Raw genomic sequence first — 23,046 nt, 5'->3', positions numbered from 1 at the left:
TAATTGCTTCATTCTAGGAGGTAATTGTTTTGAGATTTTTCTGTCTAAAATTATCTTTATCCTCATAGTTGTTGAAACATTGATTAGATCTAGAATTTTAGGTTCGAAATAATTTTCCTTCAGAATTTTGAAGGCATTGTTTCACTATCTTCAGGCTTCCACTGTTTTTGTTGGTAAGTCTGAAGGGCATTCTGATTCTTGCTCCTTTGTACGTGGCCTTTCTTTCCTCTCTGGAGGCTTATAGGATCTTCTCTTTATCTTCACTTTTTAAAATATCAGTGATGTCCCTTGGTGTCTGTTTTTGTTTGTTGTAGTATGCCTTGATGGACCTTCTTAATCTGGCAATTATGCATTTCAGTTTTAGGAACTTTATTGAATTATTACATCAGTTAAAGGCTTTCCACTATTTTGTTCTGTTCCTCCTTTTGGGAGTGCCTCTTCTTCATATGTTGGACCTTCTGAATAAGTTCTCTAATACTCTCATCTTTTCTCTCTTATTATTCATCCTTTTCTCTTTTTTTTTTTCCCCTCTTTTTCTTGATGAGTCTGGCTAAAGGTTTATCAATTTTGTTTATCTTCTCAAAGAACCAGCTTTTAGTTTTATTGATCTTTGCTATTGTTTTCTTTGTTTCTATTTCATTTATTTCTACTCTGATCTTTATGACTTCTTTCCTTCTACTAACTTCGGGTTTTGTTTCTAGTTCTTTAGGTGTAAGGTTAGATCGTTTATTTGAGATTTTTCTTGTTTCTTGAGGTAGGATTGTATTGCTATAAACTTCCCTCTTAGAACTGCTTTTGCTGCATCCCATAGGTTTTGGAGTGTCGTGTTTTCATTGTCATTTGTCTCTAGGTATTTTTTGATTTCCTCTTTGATTTCTTCAGTGATCTCTTGGTTATTTAGTAATGTATTGTTTAGCCTCCATGTGTTAGTGGTTTTTACATTTTTTTCCCTCTAACCGATTTCTAATCTCATAGCATTGTGATCGGAAAAAATGCTTGATATAGTTTCAGTTTCCTTAAATTTACCGAGGCTTGATTTGTGACCCAAGATGAGATCTATCTGGAGAACATTCCGTGTGCACTTGAGAAGAAAGTGTAATCTGCTGTTTTTGGATGGAATGTCCTATAAATATCAATTAAATCTATCTGGTCTATTGTGTCATTTAAAGCTTGTGTTTCCTTATTAATTTTCTGTCTGGATGATCTGTCCGTCGGTGTAAGTGAGATGTTAAAGTCCCCCACTATTTTTGTGTTACTGTCGATTTCCTCTTTTATAGTTGTTACCATTTGTCTTATGTATTGAGGTGCTCCTATGTCGGGTGCATATATATTTATAATTGTTGTATCTTCTTGGATTGATCCCTTGATCATTATATAGTGTCCTTCCTGTGTCTTGTAACATTCTTTATTTTAAAATCTATTTTAGCTGATATGAGTATTGCTACTCCAGCTTTCTTTTGATTTCCATTTGCATGGAATATCTTTTTCCATCCCCGGACTTTCAGCCTGTATGTGTCCCTAGGTCTGAAGTGGGTCTCTTGTAGACAGCATATATATGGGTCTTGTTTTTGTATACATTCAGCAAGTCTTTATCTTTTGGTTGGAGCATTTAATCCATTCACATTTAAGGTAATTATTGATACGTATGTTCCTATGACCATTTTCTTGTTTTGGGTTTGTTTTTGTAGGTCCTTTTCTTCTCTTGTGTTTCCCACTTAGAGAAGTTCCTTTAGCATTTGTTGTAGAGCTGGTTTGGTGGTGCTGAATTCTCTTAGCTTTTGCTTGTCTATAAAGGTTTTGATTTCTCCATCAAATCTGAATGAGATCCTTGCTGGATGGGGTAATCTTGGTTGTACAGATTTTTTTTTTTTTTGCAGTACGCGGGCCTCTCACTGTTGTGGCCTCTCCCATTGCGGAGCACAGGCTCCGGACGTGCAGGCTCAGCGGCCATGGCTCACGGGCCCAGCCGCTCCGTGGCATGTGGGATCTTCCCAGACCGGGGCACAAACCCGTGTCCCCTGCATTGGCAGGCGGACTCTCAACCACTGTGCCACCAGGGAAGCCCGGTTGTACAGAGTTTTTTGCTTGTTTTTCTGGGGTTTTATCTTATTCCTTCATCTGGTACTTCCTTCATCTTGTTCTTCCCTTTCATCACTTTAAATATATCTTGCCACTGCCTTCTGGCTTGTAGAGTTTCTGCTGAGAAATCAGCTGTTAACCGTATGGGAGTTCCCTTGTATGTTATTTGTCCTTTTTCCCTTCTTGCTTTTAATAATTTTTCTTTGTCTTTAATTTTTGTCAGTTTGATTACTATGTGTCTTGGCATGTTTCTCCTTCGGTTTATCCTGCCTGGGACTCTCTGTGCTTCCTGGACTTGGGTGACTGTTTCCTTTCCCATGATAAGGAAGTTTTCGACTATAATCTCTTCAAATATTTTCTCGGGTCCTTTCTCTCTCTCTTCTCCTTCTGGGACCCCTATAATGTGAATGTTGTTGTGTTTAAAGTTGTCCCAGAGGTCTCTTAGGCTGTCTACATTTCTTTTCTTTTTTTTTCTTTATTCTGTTCTGAGGCAGTGAATTCCACCATTCTGTCTTCCAGGTCACTTATCCATTCTTCTGCCTCAGTTATGCTGCTATTGATTCCTTCTAGTGTATTTTTCATTTCAATTATTGTATTGTTTATCTCTTTGTTTGTTTTTTAATTCTTCTAGGTGTTTGTTCTTTGAATCTTCTAGGTCTTTGTTAAACATTTCTTGCGTCTTCTTTGTCTTTGCCTCCATTCTTTTTCCAAGGTCCTGTATCATCTTCACTATCATTATTCTGAATTCTTTTTCTGGAAGGTTGCCTATCTCCACTTCATTTAGTTGTTTTTCTGGGGTTTTATCTTGTTCCTTCATCTGGTACATAGTCCTCTGCCTTTTCATTTTGTCTGCTTTCCGTGAATGTGGTTTTTGTTCCACAGCCTGCAGGATTGTAGTTCTTCTTGCTTCTGCTGGTGGATGAGGCTGTGTCCATCCTTTTGTCTTTTTATTCTGATTTATGAAAGATTGTTCTTAACTTTATCTTCTAACTCTGTTTTGAGTGTTTTCATTGCTGTGATTGTATTTTTAACTTTTGAGAACTCTTTCTTTTCTTTAAATGTTTCTTTTAAAAATATCCCATTGTGTTTCATGTAAGTAATATCTTCTCTTAGTTCTCTCAGGATAATGATAGTCTTTTAAAATTAAAATTTAAAATTTTTTTTGAATTTTGAAGTGACTTTAGACTTACAGGAAAGTTGTAAAGAGAGTACATAAGAGTACATAAGTTTCCTGCATACCCTTCACCAGGCTTCCCTTAATGTTAATATCTTATATAGTTGCAGTACTTTTGTCAATACCAAGAAGTTAACATTGGTTCAGTACTATTAATTAAACTATAGACTTTACTCAGGTTTCCCCAGTTTTTTTTTAAACTGATATGTTTTTTTTTTATTGTTGTTGTTGTTCCAGGATCTAATCCAAGAAACTGCATTGCATTTAGTGGTGATGTCTCCTTAGTCTCCCCTGATCTGTGATAGTTTCTTAGTCTTTTTTTTTTTTTTTTTTTAATGACCTTGACAGTTTTGAAGAGGACTGTTCAAGTATTTTGTAGAATGTCCTTTAATTCAAATTTGTCTGATGTTTTCTCATGATTATACTAGGGTTATGTGTTTGGGGGGAAAATACCACAGAAGTCAGGTTGCCCTCCTCCCCTCCCCTCCCCCTAATTTTAAATTTTTTGTTTTTTTTTGCATAATCTCTTCAAGTTGCATTTTTTTCTTTTTTTTTTTTTTTTTGTGGTACGCGGGTCTCTCACTGTTGTGGCCTCTCCCGTTGCGGAGCACAGGCTCCAGATGCACAGGCTCAGCGGCCATGGCTCATGGGCCCAGCCGCTCCATGGCATGTGGGATCTTCCCGGACTGGGGCATGAACATGTGTCCCCTGCATCGGCAGGCGGACTCTCAACCACTGCGCCACCAGGGAAGCCCGAGTTGCATTTTTTTCTACAGGTAGTCATTACTTTTTAAAAATTCTTTCATGTTGGAGGTTTTTCTTAGACATCTAGTAATCCTTAATTGACTGCTACAATTTAGGGAGGACTGAAAAACTGATTCAAGATTATGAAAATATAAATGAGGCTTGTTGACTGTTAATTTCACTGTGGGTGATCTGATTGGGCATCTTAATTTGGGATCTCTAATTTTCTACTTGAGGCTTTTTTTCGTTGGTCTGGTTAGATTCTGCAAAGAAGGATCCTTCAGTTTCCCTCCTGGAGGGTGAAAATTAGGGAAAGAAGGCTGGGAGGTCTTACTCAACATGTTTACTTAATCTCTCCATTTTCAATATGGTGCATTCCCCTTTACTGTTGCTGGCATCCCTCAGCCTAGAAACCCTCCATTTAACCCTCTCTAGAGTATAAATCTTCAGTCTCTTACCAAGATGGTAGAGCAGCAGGCCCTGGCTTTACAGCTGGGAAGAAAATATAAGGATCTGAAGCTTCTGAAATGGAATTTCAGCCAGTCCTCTTTATAGTTCCATCTTTCACTTCCACTTCCTGGACATTTTGGAGATTCCATGATGTAAATTTTATTTATTCTAATTTTACCACAGACGGCTCATGATTTAGTTTTCTTCGGTTTGTGTAGTCATTTATCACTCTTCCATCCGCCTTCTAAGAAAATTATCTTGCTATTGTCTCCCCTGACTTTTTTGGGGGGAGGTGGGAAGGAGTGTCTTTTTATGGCTTATGGCTTTTAAAAAATTCCTTGATTGTTGTTTTAGTGGGATTTCAGGCAGGAGCAAAAGTGGATATGTGTTCAACCTACCATCCTTATCCAAAAGTTTGGCAAGACTTCATTAAAGATTTCTTGAAAGGTGAGAAGTTTGTACCAGCTTCCTCCTTGATAAATATTCTATATCCCTGGACTGAGAAATGAGGACTAGGACAGATAAGTACACCATGTTATTTTCTCTGACTATTATACCCTAAAGAAATACGTTGCTGTTTTTTTTTTTTTTCTTTTTGCCACCCCATGTAGTTCCCTGAGCAGGGATTGAAGAATGAATCCAGGCCCTGGCAGCAGAAGCACGGAGTTCTAACCACTGGACCACTGGGGAATTCCCTCTACCGTCTAGGTCTTTTTAAAAAAATATTTATTTATTTATTTATTTTGGCTGTGCTGGGCCTTAATTGTGGCAGGCAGGATCTTCATTGTGGCATGTGGGATATTTAGTTGCGGCATGCGGGATCATTTAGTTGCAGCATGTGGACTTCTTAGCTGCAGCATGCAGGCTTCTTTGTTGTGGCATGCATGCAGGATCTAGTTCCCTGACCAGGGATAGAACCCGGGCCTCCTACATTGGGAGTGCAGAATCTTACCCACTGCACCACCAGCGAAGTCCCCATCTAGGTCTTTATTCAGTGGTTTCTTCTACATGGAATGCTTCTTCCTCTCCCTCCTTGCTTTTCTCCCTAGTTCTTCATTGCTAATGCCTTCCCACTCCAAGCAGTCTTCTTTGATCTTTGTCTTCACCATTACCACCTCCAAGTTTGGATAATGTACCCTTTTATGTTTCTACACCTAGAAATTATTATACTACTGTAATTGTTTATTTAAGTGTCCACAGCCACTTAGCCAGGGACCAAATCTTATTCATCTTTGAATATACATTATTTATCTCACAAGTTGGAACACAAGTCCTTGTCATTTTAAAATTCAAAACTTGCAGGAAAATAAAATATGGCTTAAAAAAAAACTGTATAATTCTCTTATGGATACTGAATTAATACCAAAATCCATTTAAGGGTTTGTCAATAAAATGACAAAAATGAAGAGGAAAAGTCAGTGATTCTTTTTGAATAAATTTCAATGAAGTTACTATGGCTTAAAGAGCAAGGATATGTTGTGTTAGGTTGGATACTTTTATCAGTGGCTATGAAGACTAATTGCTGCCTCTTTAATTAGAATTGCTTGGAAAATACCATGTCATTTGAATTCAAGGAGAACATGTTTACTAAGTTTGGTAAAATCTGTTCTATTTTATTTAGAGAAATATCTAAATAAATAAGTGCATTACCTATAATTAGCTTTAACTCATTTTTCAGGAACATGGAAAGCCTTCTGCAGATATTTTCAAGAGTCCCCAAATAAAAGTTCAAGAACATATATAGTTGATCTTTGAATAACAGGGGTTTGAACTGCATGGGTCCACTTACACGTGGATATTTTTTTCAGTAGTAAATACTGCAGTTACTACAAGAACCAAAGGTTGGTCACATCTGTGGATGCTGAATCTTGGATTTGAAGGAACTGCATATATGGAGGGCCCACTCTAAGTTATACACGGCTTTTTGACTGTGTGGAAGTTCAGCACCCCTAACCACTGCTGTTGTTCAAGGGTCAATTATATGTATTTTTAAATAAAAGAAAATTTGACATTGGCAACATTTGCTATAATGAAGGAAATGTTTATTTGACTAAGCAGAATATCCTACAACTGGATCTGTGGAAAGGCCTTCTTTTGGAGGGGATAAGACAGCAGCTATATGAGACTTCCCCAGGGGTCAATTCCATTATTTGTCCACTTAGAGGAAAAGTCTTAGCCTTATTCATGGCAAGGCTTTAGGGACACCAAACTGGTATGCAAGCAAAATTTTTGTGAGGGTACATTTTTGTCAGGACAGAGTCCATAGCTTTTATTAGATTTCTAGTAGTGTCTTGACTTAAGAAAATTTAAGAGCGATTGGTTTAGGTACTTAACTCACTGTGCTTGTTTGAGGGCATAAAGTGGCGGGGGGGGGCAGAAGAATGAGGATTAATTGTGGCTTTAAGACTTAACTTTTTGGGACTTCCCTGGCAGTCCAGTGGTTAAGACTCCGAGCTCCCAATGCAGGGGGACATGGGTTCCATCTCTGGTTGGGGAACTAAGATCCTGCATGCTGCATGGAACAACCAAAAAAACCCAAATACACACACACACACAACACACACAAAAGACAACTTTTTGGTATATGTATAACTGATTCACTTTGCTGTATACCTGAAACTAGCACAACATTGTAAATCAACTATACTCCAATAAAAATTTTTAAAAATTACTTAACTTTTTGGACACAATAAGATGACATTAATGTCATGACATATATATATAACTGATACAAAATTTTACAAAGCAGTATTTATCCTTATGAAGTATGGTGAACTCTTAACATTTTCTATTCTATTGAATATTGAAATTTTAAAATGTTGGTTGTAACCCATTAACTTAATTTCTTAGTATTCTGATTATTGGTAACCCGTAGTTTGAAAAACACTGGTTTAGTGCTTGTAAAACCCTTTCCTGTACTCTCAGACCTCACAGCAGTCCCATGAGGTACATATGACCTCTTTTTATTTTTACAGATGAGGTGACTCAGAGATGGTAAGTGACTTGTTCAAGTTTGCACTGCCAGTAACGTGTCAGAGTCAGAGTGTGATCTTGGTCCTAGGTTTTGACTCCAGCTCCCCTGACACCTTTTGTTACATCCCATCCAAACAACATACTTTTCCCTTCCTCTTCTCACTCCCTTCTCTACCACAGTTGTAGGGAATAGTATTAGCTCAGACTACACAATTGGGTACATCCTAATTTGCCAGTTGGCATACCTGCACTGTCCCCAGTCCTGTTGCTTGTCATTTGGGGTCCTCTCTTAGAAGTTCTGGATTTCCCTATCAGTGTAAAGAAGTTCTTCCCTTCTTTTTTCTTTTCCACTCTAGACCAGTGGTTTTCAAGCCTGGATGTAAAGAGGTTCAGTTAGTTGTGGAACTTAATATTCAAATATCTGGGTCTCCAGCAGGGATTCTTTTTTTTTTTTTTTTTTTTTTTTTTTTGGCTGCATTGGTTCTTCATTGCTGTGTGTGGGCTTTCTCTAGTTGCGGTGAGCGGGAACTACTCTTCAATGCGGTGTGCGGGCTTCTCATTGGGGTGGCTTCTCTTGTTGTGGAGCACAGGCTCTAGGCGTGTGGGCTCAGTAGTTGTGACTCATGGGCTCTAGAGCGCAAGACCAAGTAGTTGTGGTGCACGGGCTTAGTTGCTCCGCGGCATGTGGGAGCTTCCCGGACCAGGGCTCAAACTCGTGTCCCCTGCATTGGCAGGCAGATTCTTAACCACTGCGCCACCAGGGAAGCCCCCAAGCAGGGATTCTGATTCAGAAGATCTGGAATGGAGTTTAGGCATTTTTTTAAAATAATTTTTTTTATTGAAGTGTAGTTGATGTACAGTATTTTATGTTACAGGTGTACAACATAGTGATTTACAGTTTTTAAAGGTTATACTCCATTTATAGTTACTATAAAATATTGGCTAGGGACTTCCTGGGTGGCGCAGTGGTTAAGAATCCACCTGCCAATGTAGGGAACACGGGTTTGAGCCCTGGTCCGGGAAGATCCCACATGCTGCAGAGCAGCTAAGCCCGTGGGCCACAACTACTGAGCCTGCGTTCTAGAGCCCGTGAGCCACAACTACTGCAGCCCGCGTGCCTAGAGCCTGTGCTCCGCAGCAAAGAGAAGCCACTGCAATGAGAAGCCCGCACACCGCAACAAAGAGTAGACCCCGCTCGCCACAACTAGAGAAAGCCCGCGCACAGCAACAAAGACCCAACGCAGCCAAAAAATAAATTAAAAAGTATATATATTGGCTATATTTCCTGTGTTGTACAATATATCCTTGTAGCTTATTTTATACATAACAGTTTGTACCTCTTAATCCCCTACCCCATTATTGCCCTTCCCCCTTCCCTCTCCCCACTGGTAAGCAGTAGTTTCTTCTTGCTATCTGTGAGTCTGCTTCTTTTTTGTTATATTCACTAGTTTGTTGTATTTTTTAGATTCCGCATATAAGTGATATCATACAGTATTTGTCTTTCTCTGTCTGACTTATTTCACTAAGCATAATACCTTCCAAATCCATCCATGTTGTTGCAAATGGTGAAATTTCATTCTGTTTTTAATGGCTGAATAGTATTCCATTGTATGTATACACCACATCTTCTTTATCCATTCATGTGTTTTTAAAAAGCTCCACAGGTAATTGTTATACGTAGTCAAAGTAGAGAAATTCTACCCCGAATACATTATAATTGTTGGGCATAGAAGGAAAACCAGGATTTGGGAAGTAGCTAGAGATTCTTTGGTTCCTTAGAGTTTAGGGAGTTAATAATGAGAGACCTGTCCTCTCCTTGGCTCCCAACCTTTGTGGGTGGGTATAAACATTTGGAAACATAATTAGAGCCTGACTGAGTTGTTGAGAATCTTGTGGTTCTCTTCTCCCCACTGCCTACTTTTTGATGAAATATTGGAAATCATAGGGTCGGAATGTGTCCATCAAAGTATACAATTGGAAAAGGCACCTTGTGAAATGGTAAGCTTGGACTATTGTTTAATACTTTTCATGAATAGTAAAGTCTTTGAATGTGTAATGCTTTTGATTTACAGATTTAAACCAATAGTTAAGCAACTGAACTTTATACTTCAAGTTAAATAGTATATTTGGCCATAGAAATGATACTTTGACTAGTTTTGTACTGTGATGAGCAAAACGGGAATTGATAAAATTTGGGTTTCTTAAAAAAAGACATTTCAAATCTCTCTCTTTCTCTCTTTAGTTCTTTTTGGAGGTGGATATCTGCTCAGACAATAAGAATTTTAAGAGGTCAGTTACAAATAATGCTTCTTCGTGTTTACAATGTGATAAAAATTTTATGTTCATGTGCTAAAATATAAAACTGTAGGCTTTTATGTTAAAAGTTGCCTTCCACAAAAAAATATAGGCAGACTGGAGGTGGGAGGTGGGTTACCTGAAGTGGTTGAGACTGACAGTGGTAGTAATCCACCACCTTTTCTCTTCAGTTCAGGCCTGGAATCAGTGGAAATGGGACGGGCTGTGGAGTAGCTTCTAGAGTGTCTGGACAGCTTCTCAGTGATTTTCCATACACGACCTCTCTTTTCTGTGGTTTGTAGGCTTGTGCCTGGGAATACCACTCAGTGGAGCTGCCGGTTGGTGGACAGGCTCTTTAGCTGTTGACACTTTGCTGCTTTCAGTCTCTGGAACCTATAGGTTCCTTCATGTTCTTCTTGGCTAGGAAAGAAAAATTTGAAGTTGACCTTATGGAACCTTTCATTTATTCATTAATCCTTTTTCTTTTCCCATGGAAGAAAGGAGAATTGCTCCTTTCTCAGTGAGTTCTATTTTTTCGTGTAGTTATCTAATTTTGCTTAGACTATAAACTAGAATCTGTCCCTGAGTGCCTTATTTCTCTTGTGAAGAAGGCAGCTATTATTTTCTGTTAGTTGAGATGAAATTTGGAAAAATTGTTTTTAATCTATTATTTTTAAGCTTGATTATTCACTGCTCTAAAATGAGAAAGAAGTAGCCTTTTCACTGCTGTACTTTTTGATGTTCTTCAGAGTGGTAAATCTGTTAGAACTTTTCCCTCCCTACCTCCTTCTCTCCCTTTTTTCCTTCCGTCCTTTCTTTCTCTTTTTAATGATTTGGTTTTTTTGAAGGTTCTGGAAATGAGCCTCTTTATAAAATCTGGAGACGTTAAAAAATTTTTTTTAAAGAAACCTAATATTCCAAGGGAGAAATGTATAGTGAATTTATTTATTTAATTTAATTCATTTTTTTGGCCACACCGTGCGGCATGCGGAATCTTAGTTGCCCCACCAGGGATCAAACCGGGCCCCCCCCCACCCTGCAGTGGAAGCGTGGAGTCTTAACCACTGGACTGCCAGGAAAGTCCCCTGTATGATGAATTTAGACGTCAATTTTTTCCTTTCACGTGATACTTTTATATTTGATTCTGGTTTTAAAAATGAAAGTTAGCCTAAGGAATCTCCAATTGGCTTTTAGGAAATGTCTATAGATATTTTTAGCATTCCTGGCAATTTGTTATTACTGTTTCACTCTTCTAGCACTGTGGTTCTCAAATTTCAGGACTTGTTAAAATATAGATTACTGTGCCCCAACCTGTAGGTTCCAGTACAGTTTGCTAGTCTGTGGTAGAGCCTAGGTCATGCGGTTGCTGTGGCTGCTGCTGTGGTCGGGCAACCATACTTTGCGAACCACTGCTCTAGGGTTTACAGATTCTGTTGTGTTTTTGTAAACGAATAAGCTCTGATTTATAAATTACACCGAAATAATGGTGCATGTGTCGTTTTTAACACATTTAGTGATGATTCTCAAATATTTTAAAATCTTGATGTTTTATTATCTAATGTCAAAGAACATTACTGTTTACTTTTATACATCAAAGTGGTTTACAGCATATACAATTATTAATAATAAGTTTATTATTTATTTATAACCTTCTCTGAAGGCACCTCAATATCAGGACTGGGAATCATTACTCTGAATTAAAATCGTTGGTCAGGCTACAAGCTGTTTAATACTAATTTGATGTGTAGTTTTGACTTTTAAATAGCATTTTCGAAGTGACAGAATAAATATTGTTTCATTTAGTTTGGGTTTTTATTGTTGTTGTGAGCTTTGAACTATGTTTTGGTCTTTGTTAATTAGTTTGCTAGCGGTTGGCAACATCTAATCCTGACTAGTAAGGCCCTGTATCTAGAAAACTTGTACTTAATTGAGATAACACGTCCATAATTTTAATTATAAATTTAAAATTTGATAGTAGATTCACTTTCTCCCTATCAGTGTCAGCAATCAGCATATTAGAGTCCAAAACAGACATTTTGGGGTGAATTTTTTTAAGTTTTTTAAAAAATAATTAATTAATTAATTTGGTTATGCCAGGTCTTAGTTGCGGCCTATGGGCTCCTTAGTTGTGGTTTGCCAGCTTCTTAGTTGCAGCACATGTGCTCCTTAGGTGTGGCATGCAAACTCTTAGTTGTGGCATGTGTGTGGGATCTAGTTCCCTGACCAGGGGTCGAACCCGTGCCCCCTGCATTGGGAGCACGGAGTCTTAACCACTGCGCCACCAGCAAAATCCCTGGGGTGAATTTTTAACAGATGTGATTTAAGAAAAAACTCATGGGGACAAGTAAAGATTTTTTTAAATTAAAAAATACTCATCTGGAGTTTGTTTTAAAGCAAGCTGTGTGTGTGTGTAGTATATGTATACACGCATTTAGTTTGCCTTATATATGTATGTACATATGTAAATATACTTCATGTGTGTATACTCATATGTATATACACTTATGTAAAATTCATAGCCTCTCATAGTATAGTGTTTGGAACCAGATGATAGTTATGTAAACACCAAGTTTCAAATGACCACCACTCTCCCCAAACCCTTACCCTGCATTCTCCCCAATACTAACAACTGAAATAGCAGTATCACAACCAGCAGCTTTCACCTACTACAGAGATTTCTCCACTGATCATTATTATCTCTTGGACTTCACAAAACTGATAGATATTGGGAATGGCTTATAGTTTTTAGAGAGAACGTTCTTTGAGGAAAAGGAAACTGATTTTAATTTTTTAGGCATAGTTCCCATGATCTGGATTTTCTTTTCTTTTAGAAAGCAAAGGCCTTGAAAAAGAATAGCCAAGTAAACTAGTTCTCAAACTCTGCCTTGCTTCCAAGTGCCAGCTGTGGTGTACTAGGTCTAACCTGTGACTTTCCTCAGATACAGGTTATTATCCATAACCTGCTTTTCTCACTTACCCTTCATCTTCTCCGTAGCTCTGAGAGATCATTTTGAAGGAATAATGGATGAACCTTCTTCCTTGGCCAAACCTGTGGAGCTCAACCAGCACTCCCGATTCATAATTGGTTCCGTGTCTGAAGATAACTCAGAGGATGAGATTAGCAACCTGGTGAAGCTGGACCTACTGGAGGAGAAGGAGGGCTCTCTGTCACCAGCCTCTGTCTGCTCAGATACGCTCTCTGACTTGGGGATCTCTAGCCTACAGGATGGCTTGGCCTTACACATGAGGTAAGTCAGAGAAGTTTAATGTTTTACTTATTTAATCTGTCCTGTTGGTTTCATTGATCTTGTTCTGAAAAGAGCAAGAATAATTTGAGCCAAGATTTTTTCACCTTTTTCTGTATCATTGGACTTCTTTTTTTTTTCTTTTTTTTTTTGCGGTACGCGGGCCTCTCACTGTTGTGGCCTCTCCCGTTGCGGAGCACAGGCTCTGGGCGTGCAGGCTCAGCGGCCATGGCCCACGGGCCCAGCCGCTCTGCGGCATGTGGGATCCTCCCGGACTGGGGCACAAACCCGTGTCCCCTGCATCGGCAGGCGGACTCTCAACCACTGCGCCACCAGGGAAGCCCCTTTGGGTTTTTTTTGGTTTTTTTTCATTGGATTTTTTGATAAGTGGGAAATGATGTATTTTGCCTGGAGTACAGGTTTTGAAAGTGTCTTTTCCTAAATGTTCCTCTAAACTTTCTCCCGTTCCTCCTACATGCTAGGTCTTTTAGTGAGACCTAGCAAGTAAGAGTGAGGAATTTCAGTCTCCGTACTACTTTGACTAACACTGTTATAACTGTCTGAAGATTGATAGGACTTTTGCAGGGGTGGGCAAATTTGTAGTAATCTTTCTTTGAACTGCTTTATCATGTCAGAAAGTTATATTCTAATTCTGACAGGGCCAGTCTTTATTGAGGAACAAGGGGTTGTTGTAGAGCTCTCCTTTTTCTCTAGAAACACGATTCTCTACATGTAATTGAGAATGTCAGTAAATAGTAACACTAGATTATTCTTATTTATTGATGTTTGATTGAACAACCAGTGTGTGAACTTTTGGTCATTTGCCTTGCATTTCTTGGATTGAAAAGTCTGAATTAGTGGTTCTTGGTTTTTACTGTACATCAGAATTGCTTGGAGGACCTTAAGAAATGAGCCCCATCCCCAGAAATTCTGATTCAGGTGATATTGGCCTGGCTTGGAGCTGGGGCATTTTTTTTTAGAGCTATTTGAGTGAGTCTAATATACAGCCAGGGTTGAGATTATTGGTTAGCCTAGATAAACATAAATTAGGGTGACTATCGCTCCTGTTATTATCTTGGTGCTTCTATAATTAATGGATCATAAAATAATTCAGCTCCTTTTTATACACCCAAGATAACAGATTCTGTAGTAAAATCCTGTACTGGGTCTGGCTGAATGCAACTGTCCTGCCTATGGTTATCCCTGGGGATTTGGGGTCCTTGCTTCTGGAACATGAAGTAGTGAGTGTCAGTGGTCACCCCTGTTTGGCTACGTGGAGGTTGAAAGAAAAGAGTTAAGCAAGTTAATTATGTTTTACTTTTCTTAGAACTGCAATGAACCAGTGAGATAATTTAGCCTAATGCCTTTTATTTAAATAGATGAGAAAACTAAGGTCTAAAGAGGGAAAATAACTTGCCTAAAGGTAAATAGCTGGAAGACTGGAATTCAAAGTTAGATGCCCGGATTCCATTGAAGTAACTTTTCTCCCCTATTTCCCTGACCATACAAGTGTCTTAATTATATAACTAGTGCAGACAAAGTTGGTGTTTAGGAGTTAGTGAATAAAGTATTATATCTAATCTCTGGGCTAAAAAGAGGAATAGAAGTCAGTATTTAGCAGCAGGGAAAAGAGGTCAGGTTTTTATCTTTATGTAAACATTTTTTCTTACTTAATAGTTCACTTAATGATTGTCCTGAAGGCTAATACTGGGGGCGGTATCCCTGAGGTCATTTGTAAATGAGTGGGGGTTGTGACTGGTGGGATTACTTGCATTGAGAAGGCCAAGGACCAAAGATTCTAAACCTTCTGCAAGGTACTGGGTAATCACACACAACGGAGAATTGTTCTCACAATGTCATGGTGCCCCTGTTGAGAAAGACCGGGTGAAATCTAAATCCTTAAAGCCACACAGCACTTGAGAAATTTGTCCAATTTGAGGCCAAGTGAAGCAGAATATCCATTCATTGGATTATGAAATTGTGAGTTTGGCAATGGTGAGATAAATACTATTATAAGAAATTCAGCTGATGATATTACAAGGCAGTTTATAGTTGCCAAATTGCAAAGTCTATGGGGTCAGTGGTATGAGCACTTGAGAATTTCTTTGCATGCCCTTCTGTTGCAAAACTCATGCCTGTAGCTTGTGGAGGAACCACGGATTGAAGTGTGATCAGCAGCCTGGGAAGGAGACAGTGCCAGTTTCTACTTGCTTCTCAGATAGCTAATGTTCCAAAATAGAACAAAGGTTCTCCATTGATACATTTCTTTTTTTTTTAAACTTCCATCACTTTTTTTTTTTTTTTTGGCTGCATTGGGTCTTCGTTGCTGCGCACGGGCTTACTCTAGTTGTGGCGAGCAGGAGCTACTCTTTGTTGTGGCGCGTGGGCTTCTCATTGTGTTGGCTTCTCTTTTCGTGGAGCACGGGCTCTAGGCCCCCGGGCTTCAGTTAGTTGCAGCACATGGGCTCAGTAGTTGCGGCACGCCAGCCCTAGAGCGTGCGAGCTTCAGTAGTTGCGGCGCATGGGCTCAGTAGTTGTGGCTCACAGGCTCTAGAGCGTAGGCTCAGTAGTTGTGGTGCATGGGCTTTGTTGCTCTGCGGCATGTGGGATCTTCCCAGACCTGGGATCGAACCCGTGTCCCCTGCATTGGCAGGTGGATTCTTTTTTTTTTTTTAACATCTTTATTGGGGTATAATTGCTTTACAATGGTGTGTTAGTTTCTGCTTTATAACAAAGTGAATCAGTTATACATATACATATGTTCCCATATCTCTTCCCTCTTGCGTCTCCCTCCCTCCCATCCTCCCTATGGCAGGTGGATTCTTAACTACTGCACCACCAGGGAAGTCCCCATTGATTCACTTATTAAGTCACTTGTGGATATGATGTCCTTGGGGGGTAATTTAAATTGTTCCAAATTCATTTTATATATTAGAAAGGACTCTTCTGACATTTGCCACCAATTAAGTAGGTGACCACAGACAATTCATGTTACCTCTTTGGACTCATATTCCTCATCTGTGAAAATGATGATATTGATTCAGATACTCCTTTTTGCCCTTTGAACCCAAATTAAATAGAGACTGGCTGAGTTTAGGATTAGCTCCCAGAATGAATAGTCTTAATCCTTCACAGGTGATACAGATTAAAAAGGCAGGTACATTCTTAAAAGATGCTAACTGGAGGTCATCTAAAACCAAGTGAAGTAATTGCCATAGTATAGGATGAGAGTGGGCCCCTGTCTCAAGTTAGGGCTTTGTTTTAAGTGCTAAATGAGAAGTCAAGTGGGTGTGATGGATGAATAGGCAGAAAAAGAAAATAGACTTTTCCAGAGTTGGAGATGACTTGCATCACGTGTTTTTCTGGAGTGCCAGGGTAAGATTGGATTAATCACTCTCTAAGCTTTATGACCCAGACATTTGAAAATAATACCCCAAGAAAGTAGTTGTAGCTTGGTGGGAATATATAGGCATCATATATAGGCATCATTGTAGATGACTGTGCTTTGGCTTTTTTTTTTTTTTTTTTGCGGTACGCGGGCCTCTCACTGTTGTGGCCTCTCCCATTGCGGAGCACAGGCTCCGGACGCGCAGGCTCAGAGGCCATGGCTCACGGGCCCAGCCGCTCCGCAGCATGTGGGATCTTCCCGGACCGGGGCACGAACCCGTGTCCCCTGCATCGGCAGGTGGACTCCCAACCACTGCGCCACCAGGGAAGCCCTGGCTTTTTATTTTTAGAGAAGATCAGCTAGGGTTTGTTACCTGTATATCAGCTAGGTTGATACGTTTCTGAACCCTACTATTATTTTTTTTTTCAGTTTTCATAAAGGTTTATTTCATTATTGGTGGGTAGCGCATTTAACAGTTAAATACATTTAAATAATGTGTAAGTGACTGCACGACTGCAGCATTGGTAACTAGATAGATAACCAATTCAACTAGAAACCAGCTAACAAGTAACTCTCTAAATATTTAAAATGCAGCTCTTGTTTACATCATCCTTTGTTTTGATCACCTTCTGGGGGGCAGGGAAAGCCGGCTGGTCACACTGGAAATATATAAGGCCAAATCTTCTGATATCCATTCCCAGAGGTCTCGTTCAGCTGGATTAAGCCTCCAACTCCAGGGCAAGCCCAAGCTTGTGGCCTCCAGCATTAATGCTCTTCCCATCTACCAGAGCAGACAATGTAAGCTTCACACCAGGCCTCACAGTCTGAGTGTAGCACACACTCCAATTAAACTAGAGTTGTTGACTTTTGCAGAAATGGAAGCAGTGGGATCCAACTGATATTTAGCTGCAATGCCAAAGCTAGTGCAGTTGGTTCCTGCAGTGCCAAAGCTACTGCAGTTGGTTCCAAGCAGTGTTTACTGAAGTGTCAAGATCTTCACATACTTTCTGATAAATTGACCCTCCAGATTCTGTCCCATCACTGATGTTAGTGTGTAGCTGGAAGTCCCCAGTCCTGTAGCCCACTGCAAAATTATTCCTTGTCAGCTTTGATTTGGCACTGTCAAAGGTCATCTGGTGCCCAGCAAGCCAGCCCTCATAACCAAAGACCGCTGAACTGTGGATTGCAGGTCCAGCAAAATCAAAGCCAACATCACAACCAAGGTTTATACACTCCCTCTTGTAAGAAGACTTGATTTTACCTCTTTTCTTTCCCGTGTTTGGTGAAAAGGTGGTATCGGATGTCAGTTTCAAACCTTGACAAATCTGGTCTTCAATAGCGATTCCTGTTCCCAGAGTGTTATCAGTGTTCCACTTTTCTGTGAAAGTCAGACCATACTCACACCATTTATATTTGGTCTCCAAGGTTCCAGTAACTTTACCAGTGTCTGTGTTAGATTAACCAGATGTTGAGAATTCCACCCCACTGCATGACTTTGTTTTCACATCTAGTTTCACCAGCCCAAAACCAAATCCTTTGTTGAAAATATCTCTGGCAGCTTTGCCAGGGTACATTGGCCTCGGGCAGTTCTGTCGGTAGACCTTGGGAAAAGGTGATCTGGTGGTCTCCTGGGGGTAGGGGGCTGAGGCAGGTCGCTCGAGGGTCGGGCTGCAGCTGCCAAGGTTGGAGGGCGAAGTTCATTATTAATATTTAATTGAACATTTGAGGAGAAAAACCATTAAAGACTGAATGTAAGCATCTCAGTTTTGATACCTAATGTATGATTTGGTGGCATATAATAGAGCCATCTAGTTGTATGGATATTGACATTTTCTCTGCTCCTTGTGGGATGCCACTTGAGGTCAGATTGTTCTGCATACTTACAATGCTGTGCAAATCCAGATTACCCCACAGTATCACACTATCAAACAAACAAAGATAGTAATCAGTTTTGTCAACTAGTATGCTGATTTCCTGGTTGAAGTCCAGTTGGAGACAGGTTAGCCTCACAGTTGGATCTTTTACCTCTTAAGGTACTGTGATTTCTTTAAATCTTTTTTATACTATAATTCATGTATTTGAAACTCCATCTCAATTTTCTCTTAAAGTTCTTAAAAATGTATACTCAAAATATCAAAGGGCCAACATTTTATGCTTAGCAAGCATGTTTGGTTAATGACTTTATTTGAGAACAATCTGTAAATGCTGTTGTTTGTGTGTGTGTGTGTATATATGTATATATATGTGTGTATATATATATATATATATATATATACATATATATATATATATATATATCTCAAGCCTAAGATGTCCTGTAGCTGGGGTTTAAGACAGTAGTTGCTGCTGTGGAAGGAGAGAGTCATTCAGTTCACTCAAGAAGGGCACCTTGAAGGTGAGTTATATTCCTATATCCTTTATGGTCTAGAAAAAAAAGTACTTTACCAATATTTTAGAAAATTTAGAGTTCACATATGAGATTGTCTATAACGTGTTTGACTCTTCAGAAGAATCTAACTAGAGAGTTTTGTCTTTTGGTTTTTTTTTTGCGGCACGCGGGCCTCTCACTGTTGTGGCCTCTCCCGTTGCAGAGCACAGGCTCCAGACGCTCAGGCTCAGCGGCTATGGCTCACGGGCCCAGCCACTCCGCGGCATGTGGGATCTTCCCGGACTGGGGCACGAACCCGTGTCCCCTGCATCGGCAGGCGGACTCTCAACAACTGCGCCACCAGGGAAGCCCATAACTAGAGAGTTTTGATGCTATTTTCTAATTAGAAATAATCTTTAAAGTTTCTCCAGTGATGCCAGTCATGGAATGCAGACAGGTAATATACCGAATTTGGGATCAGCTCCTAGATACCGTACTTCATGGTCATATTAAAATTTTCATATAGGGGCTTCCCTGGTGGCACAGTGGTTGAGAGTCCGCCTGCCGATGCAGGAGACACCGGTTCGTGCCCCGGTCCGGGAGGATCCCACATGCCGCGGAGCGGCTAGGCCTGTGAGCCATGGCCGCTGAGCCTGCGCGTCCGGAGCCTGTGCTCCGCAATGGGAGAGGCCACAACAGTGAGAGGCCCGCGTACCGCAAAAAAAAAAAAGAAAAAAGAAAAATTTTCATAGAGAGCTGTACTGAGCTTCATCCATAAGAAATAAGGTGATTCTAACCTTAGTTAGAATCTGAGAGAATCTGGGATTGACTCTCAGCTTCCATCCCCATTGACTGGGTCAAGAGGGAAGTTATAGCGAACAAGAATAGTAAGAGAAAGAGCTGACCTATTCCTGCTACATCCTATCCTATTTTTCACATTGTCTGTATGAATTAGCAGTCCTGTTTTCTCAGTGACTAATTAGAAAAATAATAGTAATGATTGGTAACATTATCAAGTGCTTTACTATATGCCAAACTCTCTGATGTGCTTTATGTGGAGTGTCACACTTAATCTTCACTGCAGCAAACCCACAAGGTAAGTAATATACTCTTATTACCCATTAATTTATGGATGGGGAATTTATGGATAGGGAATTACCCAGTCAGAGCACATACTGTCAGCCACTACACTAAAACAAGAACGCTGGGTGTAATAGATAGGTTGTGTCCTCTTTGAGCAATTTTTCTCTAATTAAACGTCAGCCTTATTTAAAAGGGACAGAAGTTAGAAAATAAATATATATATATTTTTAGAATTTTATTTTTTCTGATGTGGACCTTTTTTTTTTAAAGTCTTTATTGAATTTGTTACAGTATTGCTTCTGTTTTATGTTTTGGTATTTTGGCCGTGAGGCATTTGGGCTCTTAGCTCCTGGACCAGGGATTGAACCTGTACCCCCTGCATTGGAAGGCAAAGTCTTAACCACTGGACTGCCAGGGAAGTCCCTGAAAATATATTTTTACATAATGCTTTATTAAAGAAGCAGTAAGGAAAATTAAAAACAAAATACTAGAAAGCAAACATAAAGTCTTGTATATCCACCACCCAGAGATAACTCCTGCTAATACCCTATTGTATAGTCTTCTGGATCCTTTTCTGTGCATAGGTGCATATGCATTTCTTGCTACTGAGATGAAATCATCTTGTATACGTTGTTTTACAGTCTCTTTTTTGTCAAAAATTTCCACTTTTATATTTCAATAAATTTTCATCTCATCTAATATGTACACCATATTCAAGTTTCTCCAGTTGACTCTAAAATCCTGTTTCATCCAATCTGGTATCAAATCCAGGACCATACGTTGTATATTATATCCCTTAAATTTCTTAATCTATCGTTACCCTCTTTTTTTTTTTTTTTTTTGGTGACAGTGACTCGTTGAAAAGGAAGGTAGCAAATCATGAAAGTATATGGCTACTAGTGATAGTTTGGTGGCATAGAGATAAATGGAAGGAAAAATAAAGGATAATTTACCATTCCACACTTTTTATTGTTATAGCATGTGTAGCACAACAATTTGGCGTTGCACTAATGATGATATTTTCTTGGATTTTACAATCATAATGAAAGTGACCATTATAAAATATTGTATGATTTGACCAAAAGCTATGAAGAACAAGAGCTTTCTAGTTTAAGCTGTATATATTTGTGTTTGACCTGGAAAGAAACAAGGATTCTCTTTATTTTTTAGTCTCTCACTTTTAAACTCCTGAGTCTGAAGTGATTTCATTTAAATCTAGTGATGGAGGTGAAAATAAATAGCTGCAAAAGCCCTTGGAAAAGTAAAATGTGCCATACTGGTATAATATATTATTTATTATGGAGGAGTCCATTTGTGAGGTAAATTTTCATATTAGGGCTTTTGGGAATTTAGATCTGAAAGGCTTTTTTTTTTTTTTTTATAACTTTTTTTTTTTGCGGTACGCGGGCCTCTCACTGTTGTGTCCTCTCCCATTGCGGAGCACAGGCTCCGGACGCGCAGGCTCAGCGGCCATGGCTCATGGGCCCAGCCGCTCCACGGCATGTGGGATCTTCCCGGACCGGGGCACGAACCCGCGTCCCCTGCATCGGCAGGCGGACTCTCAACCACTGCGCCACCAGGGAAGCCCTGAAAGGCTTTTGATTACAGCAAACATTTACTGTCAACGTTATAGTTTATATGTTGAGAATAACCATTATTGAGAGGGCAGGAAACTTCATTTCCCCTTCCTATCTTTTGGCTCTTCTCTCTCAAGCTGTAACATGGGGAATAAGGAAACTGGCTCTAGTTTTGAGTTTATATTATGGCTTTGCTTGCAGATGGGCTTGTGAGAGTGTTCTTATGTTTGGCTTTCTTAGGATTTCCCATTTAGCTTCCCTGAGCTTCCCCCGCTTCCCCCCAGCAGCTCTCCGAACTCTTTACTCTCAATATTTCTATCTTGATATTCTGAGGTTCCCAGTTGCCATGGTACCTCAGAAGTGGAGTAGACAGAGAAGGTCATTATGAGATCTGCAAAGTGTTACTTTTTTGCTGAGGGCAACAGTTTCCTGTCTCTATCTCCCACTCATTCCTTCTTTCCATTCAGAAAACAGGAGCCGTCTCTGTCTGTGTGTGTATTATAGTCTCCAGAGTTTATTCTACAAACGTAGCTAATTGGAGGCATGAAATTACAAATGTTCTAATGTTCAGGACAGTTGCTTGAAAGTGTTTATTCCTTTTAGTACTTCCAGTGTAATGCATACATTTCCCCCCTCTGTTTTTCCTGTTAATATGAATTTAAAAGTGAAGTTTGCTTTTACTACTTAATTTTTTTTAAATTATGAGATGTACGCTTATTAGAGAAAATTTGGAAATCCAAAAAGTATAAAGAAAGAAATAAAAAACAATCCAAGATATGACCATCCAGCAATAACTGCTGTTAATATTTGATATGTTTCCTTTCAGTGTTTTTTACCCCTTAAGGATAAATTTCATTAAAAAGTATATACATAGGTGATGTTGTAATGAATACACAGTTCTGTTTCCTGCTTTTTTTCCCCACATAACAATATTTTCTCATGTCCTTAAAAATCTTTCATAAACGTGACTTTTTCAGAGTGCTAAAGTAGGGTTATGCTTGTTTCTTAAGTGGCGTTCCCTACTATGGGCTCTTTGGTTTCTGAGGCAGTTTATTACTCCTTGACGATCTACTTTCTATTTTCCAAAAAATTTTTTGACATCTATAATCTGTTGGGGGGGGTCTCCTCTTCCATTCTCTTTGTCCTTATATCTTTATACCTCTTTTACTATTTTATTGTCATTTTTGTGATTTTGATAGGGAACGGTAATAAACAAATGCTCACACTTTCAACTGGTAGTCCCATTCACTTCTTAATCTAGTGCAGTTGGGTTTCTGCATTTACCATTTCTTGTAGCTACTCTTAGAAAACTCTAAGCTACTTCTAAGCTACTCTTAGAAAACTGTTGAAACTACTTATGTTTTACGAACATAATCTCCCAATTCTCTTTTCTGATCCTTTCCTCTTAGGTGCTTGAACAGGCTTGTTTTTTGTTTTTCTTTATTTATTTATTCATTCATTCTTGGCTGCGTTGAGTCTTTGTTGCTGTGCACGGGCTTTCTCTAGTTGCGGTGAGCAGGGGCTCCTCTTCGTTGCGGTCCACGGGCTTCTCATTTGCAGTGGCTTCTCTTGTTGCGGAGCACAGGTTCTAGGCACTCAGGCTTCAGTGGTTGTGGCGTGTGGGCTCAGTAGTTGTGGCTCGCGGGCTCTAGAGCACAGGCTCAGTAGTT

The 23,046-nt window shown here is 39.5% G+C and overlaps 1 protein-coding gene across 1 annotated transcript in view; it reads left to right on the top strand.

The window, feature by feature from the left end:
• The window catches only part of ACACA (acetyl-CoA carboxylase alpha), a 229,453-nt gene that overhangs the window by 10,061 nt on the left and 196,346 nt on the right, over positions 1–23,046 (top strand). Inside the window, exons 2-3 of the mRNA XM_024757632.1 lie at positions 9,663–9,709; positions 12,711–12,963. Coding sequence (XP_024613400.1) covers positions 12,737–12,963 — 227 coding nt within the window. The 5' untranslated portion in view covers positions 9,663–9,709; positions 12,711–12,736. The remainder of the gene's footprint in view (positions 1–9,662; positions 9,710–12,710; positions 12,964–23,046) is intronic.

Source organism: Neophocaena asiaeorientalis, unplaced genomic scaffold (genome assembly GCF_003031525.2).
Source record: "Neophocaena asiaeorientalis asiaeorientalis breed wild unplaced genomic scaffold, Neophocaena_asiaeorientalis_V1.1 scaffold327, whole genome shotgun sequence".
Taxonomy (NCBI): Eukaryota; Metazoa; Chordata; class Mammalia; order Artiodactyla; family Phocoenidae; genus Neophocaena; species Neophocaena asiaeorientalis.
This window is presented reverse-complemented; position numbering and strand designations above follow the sequence as displayed.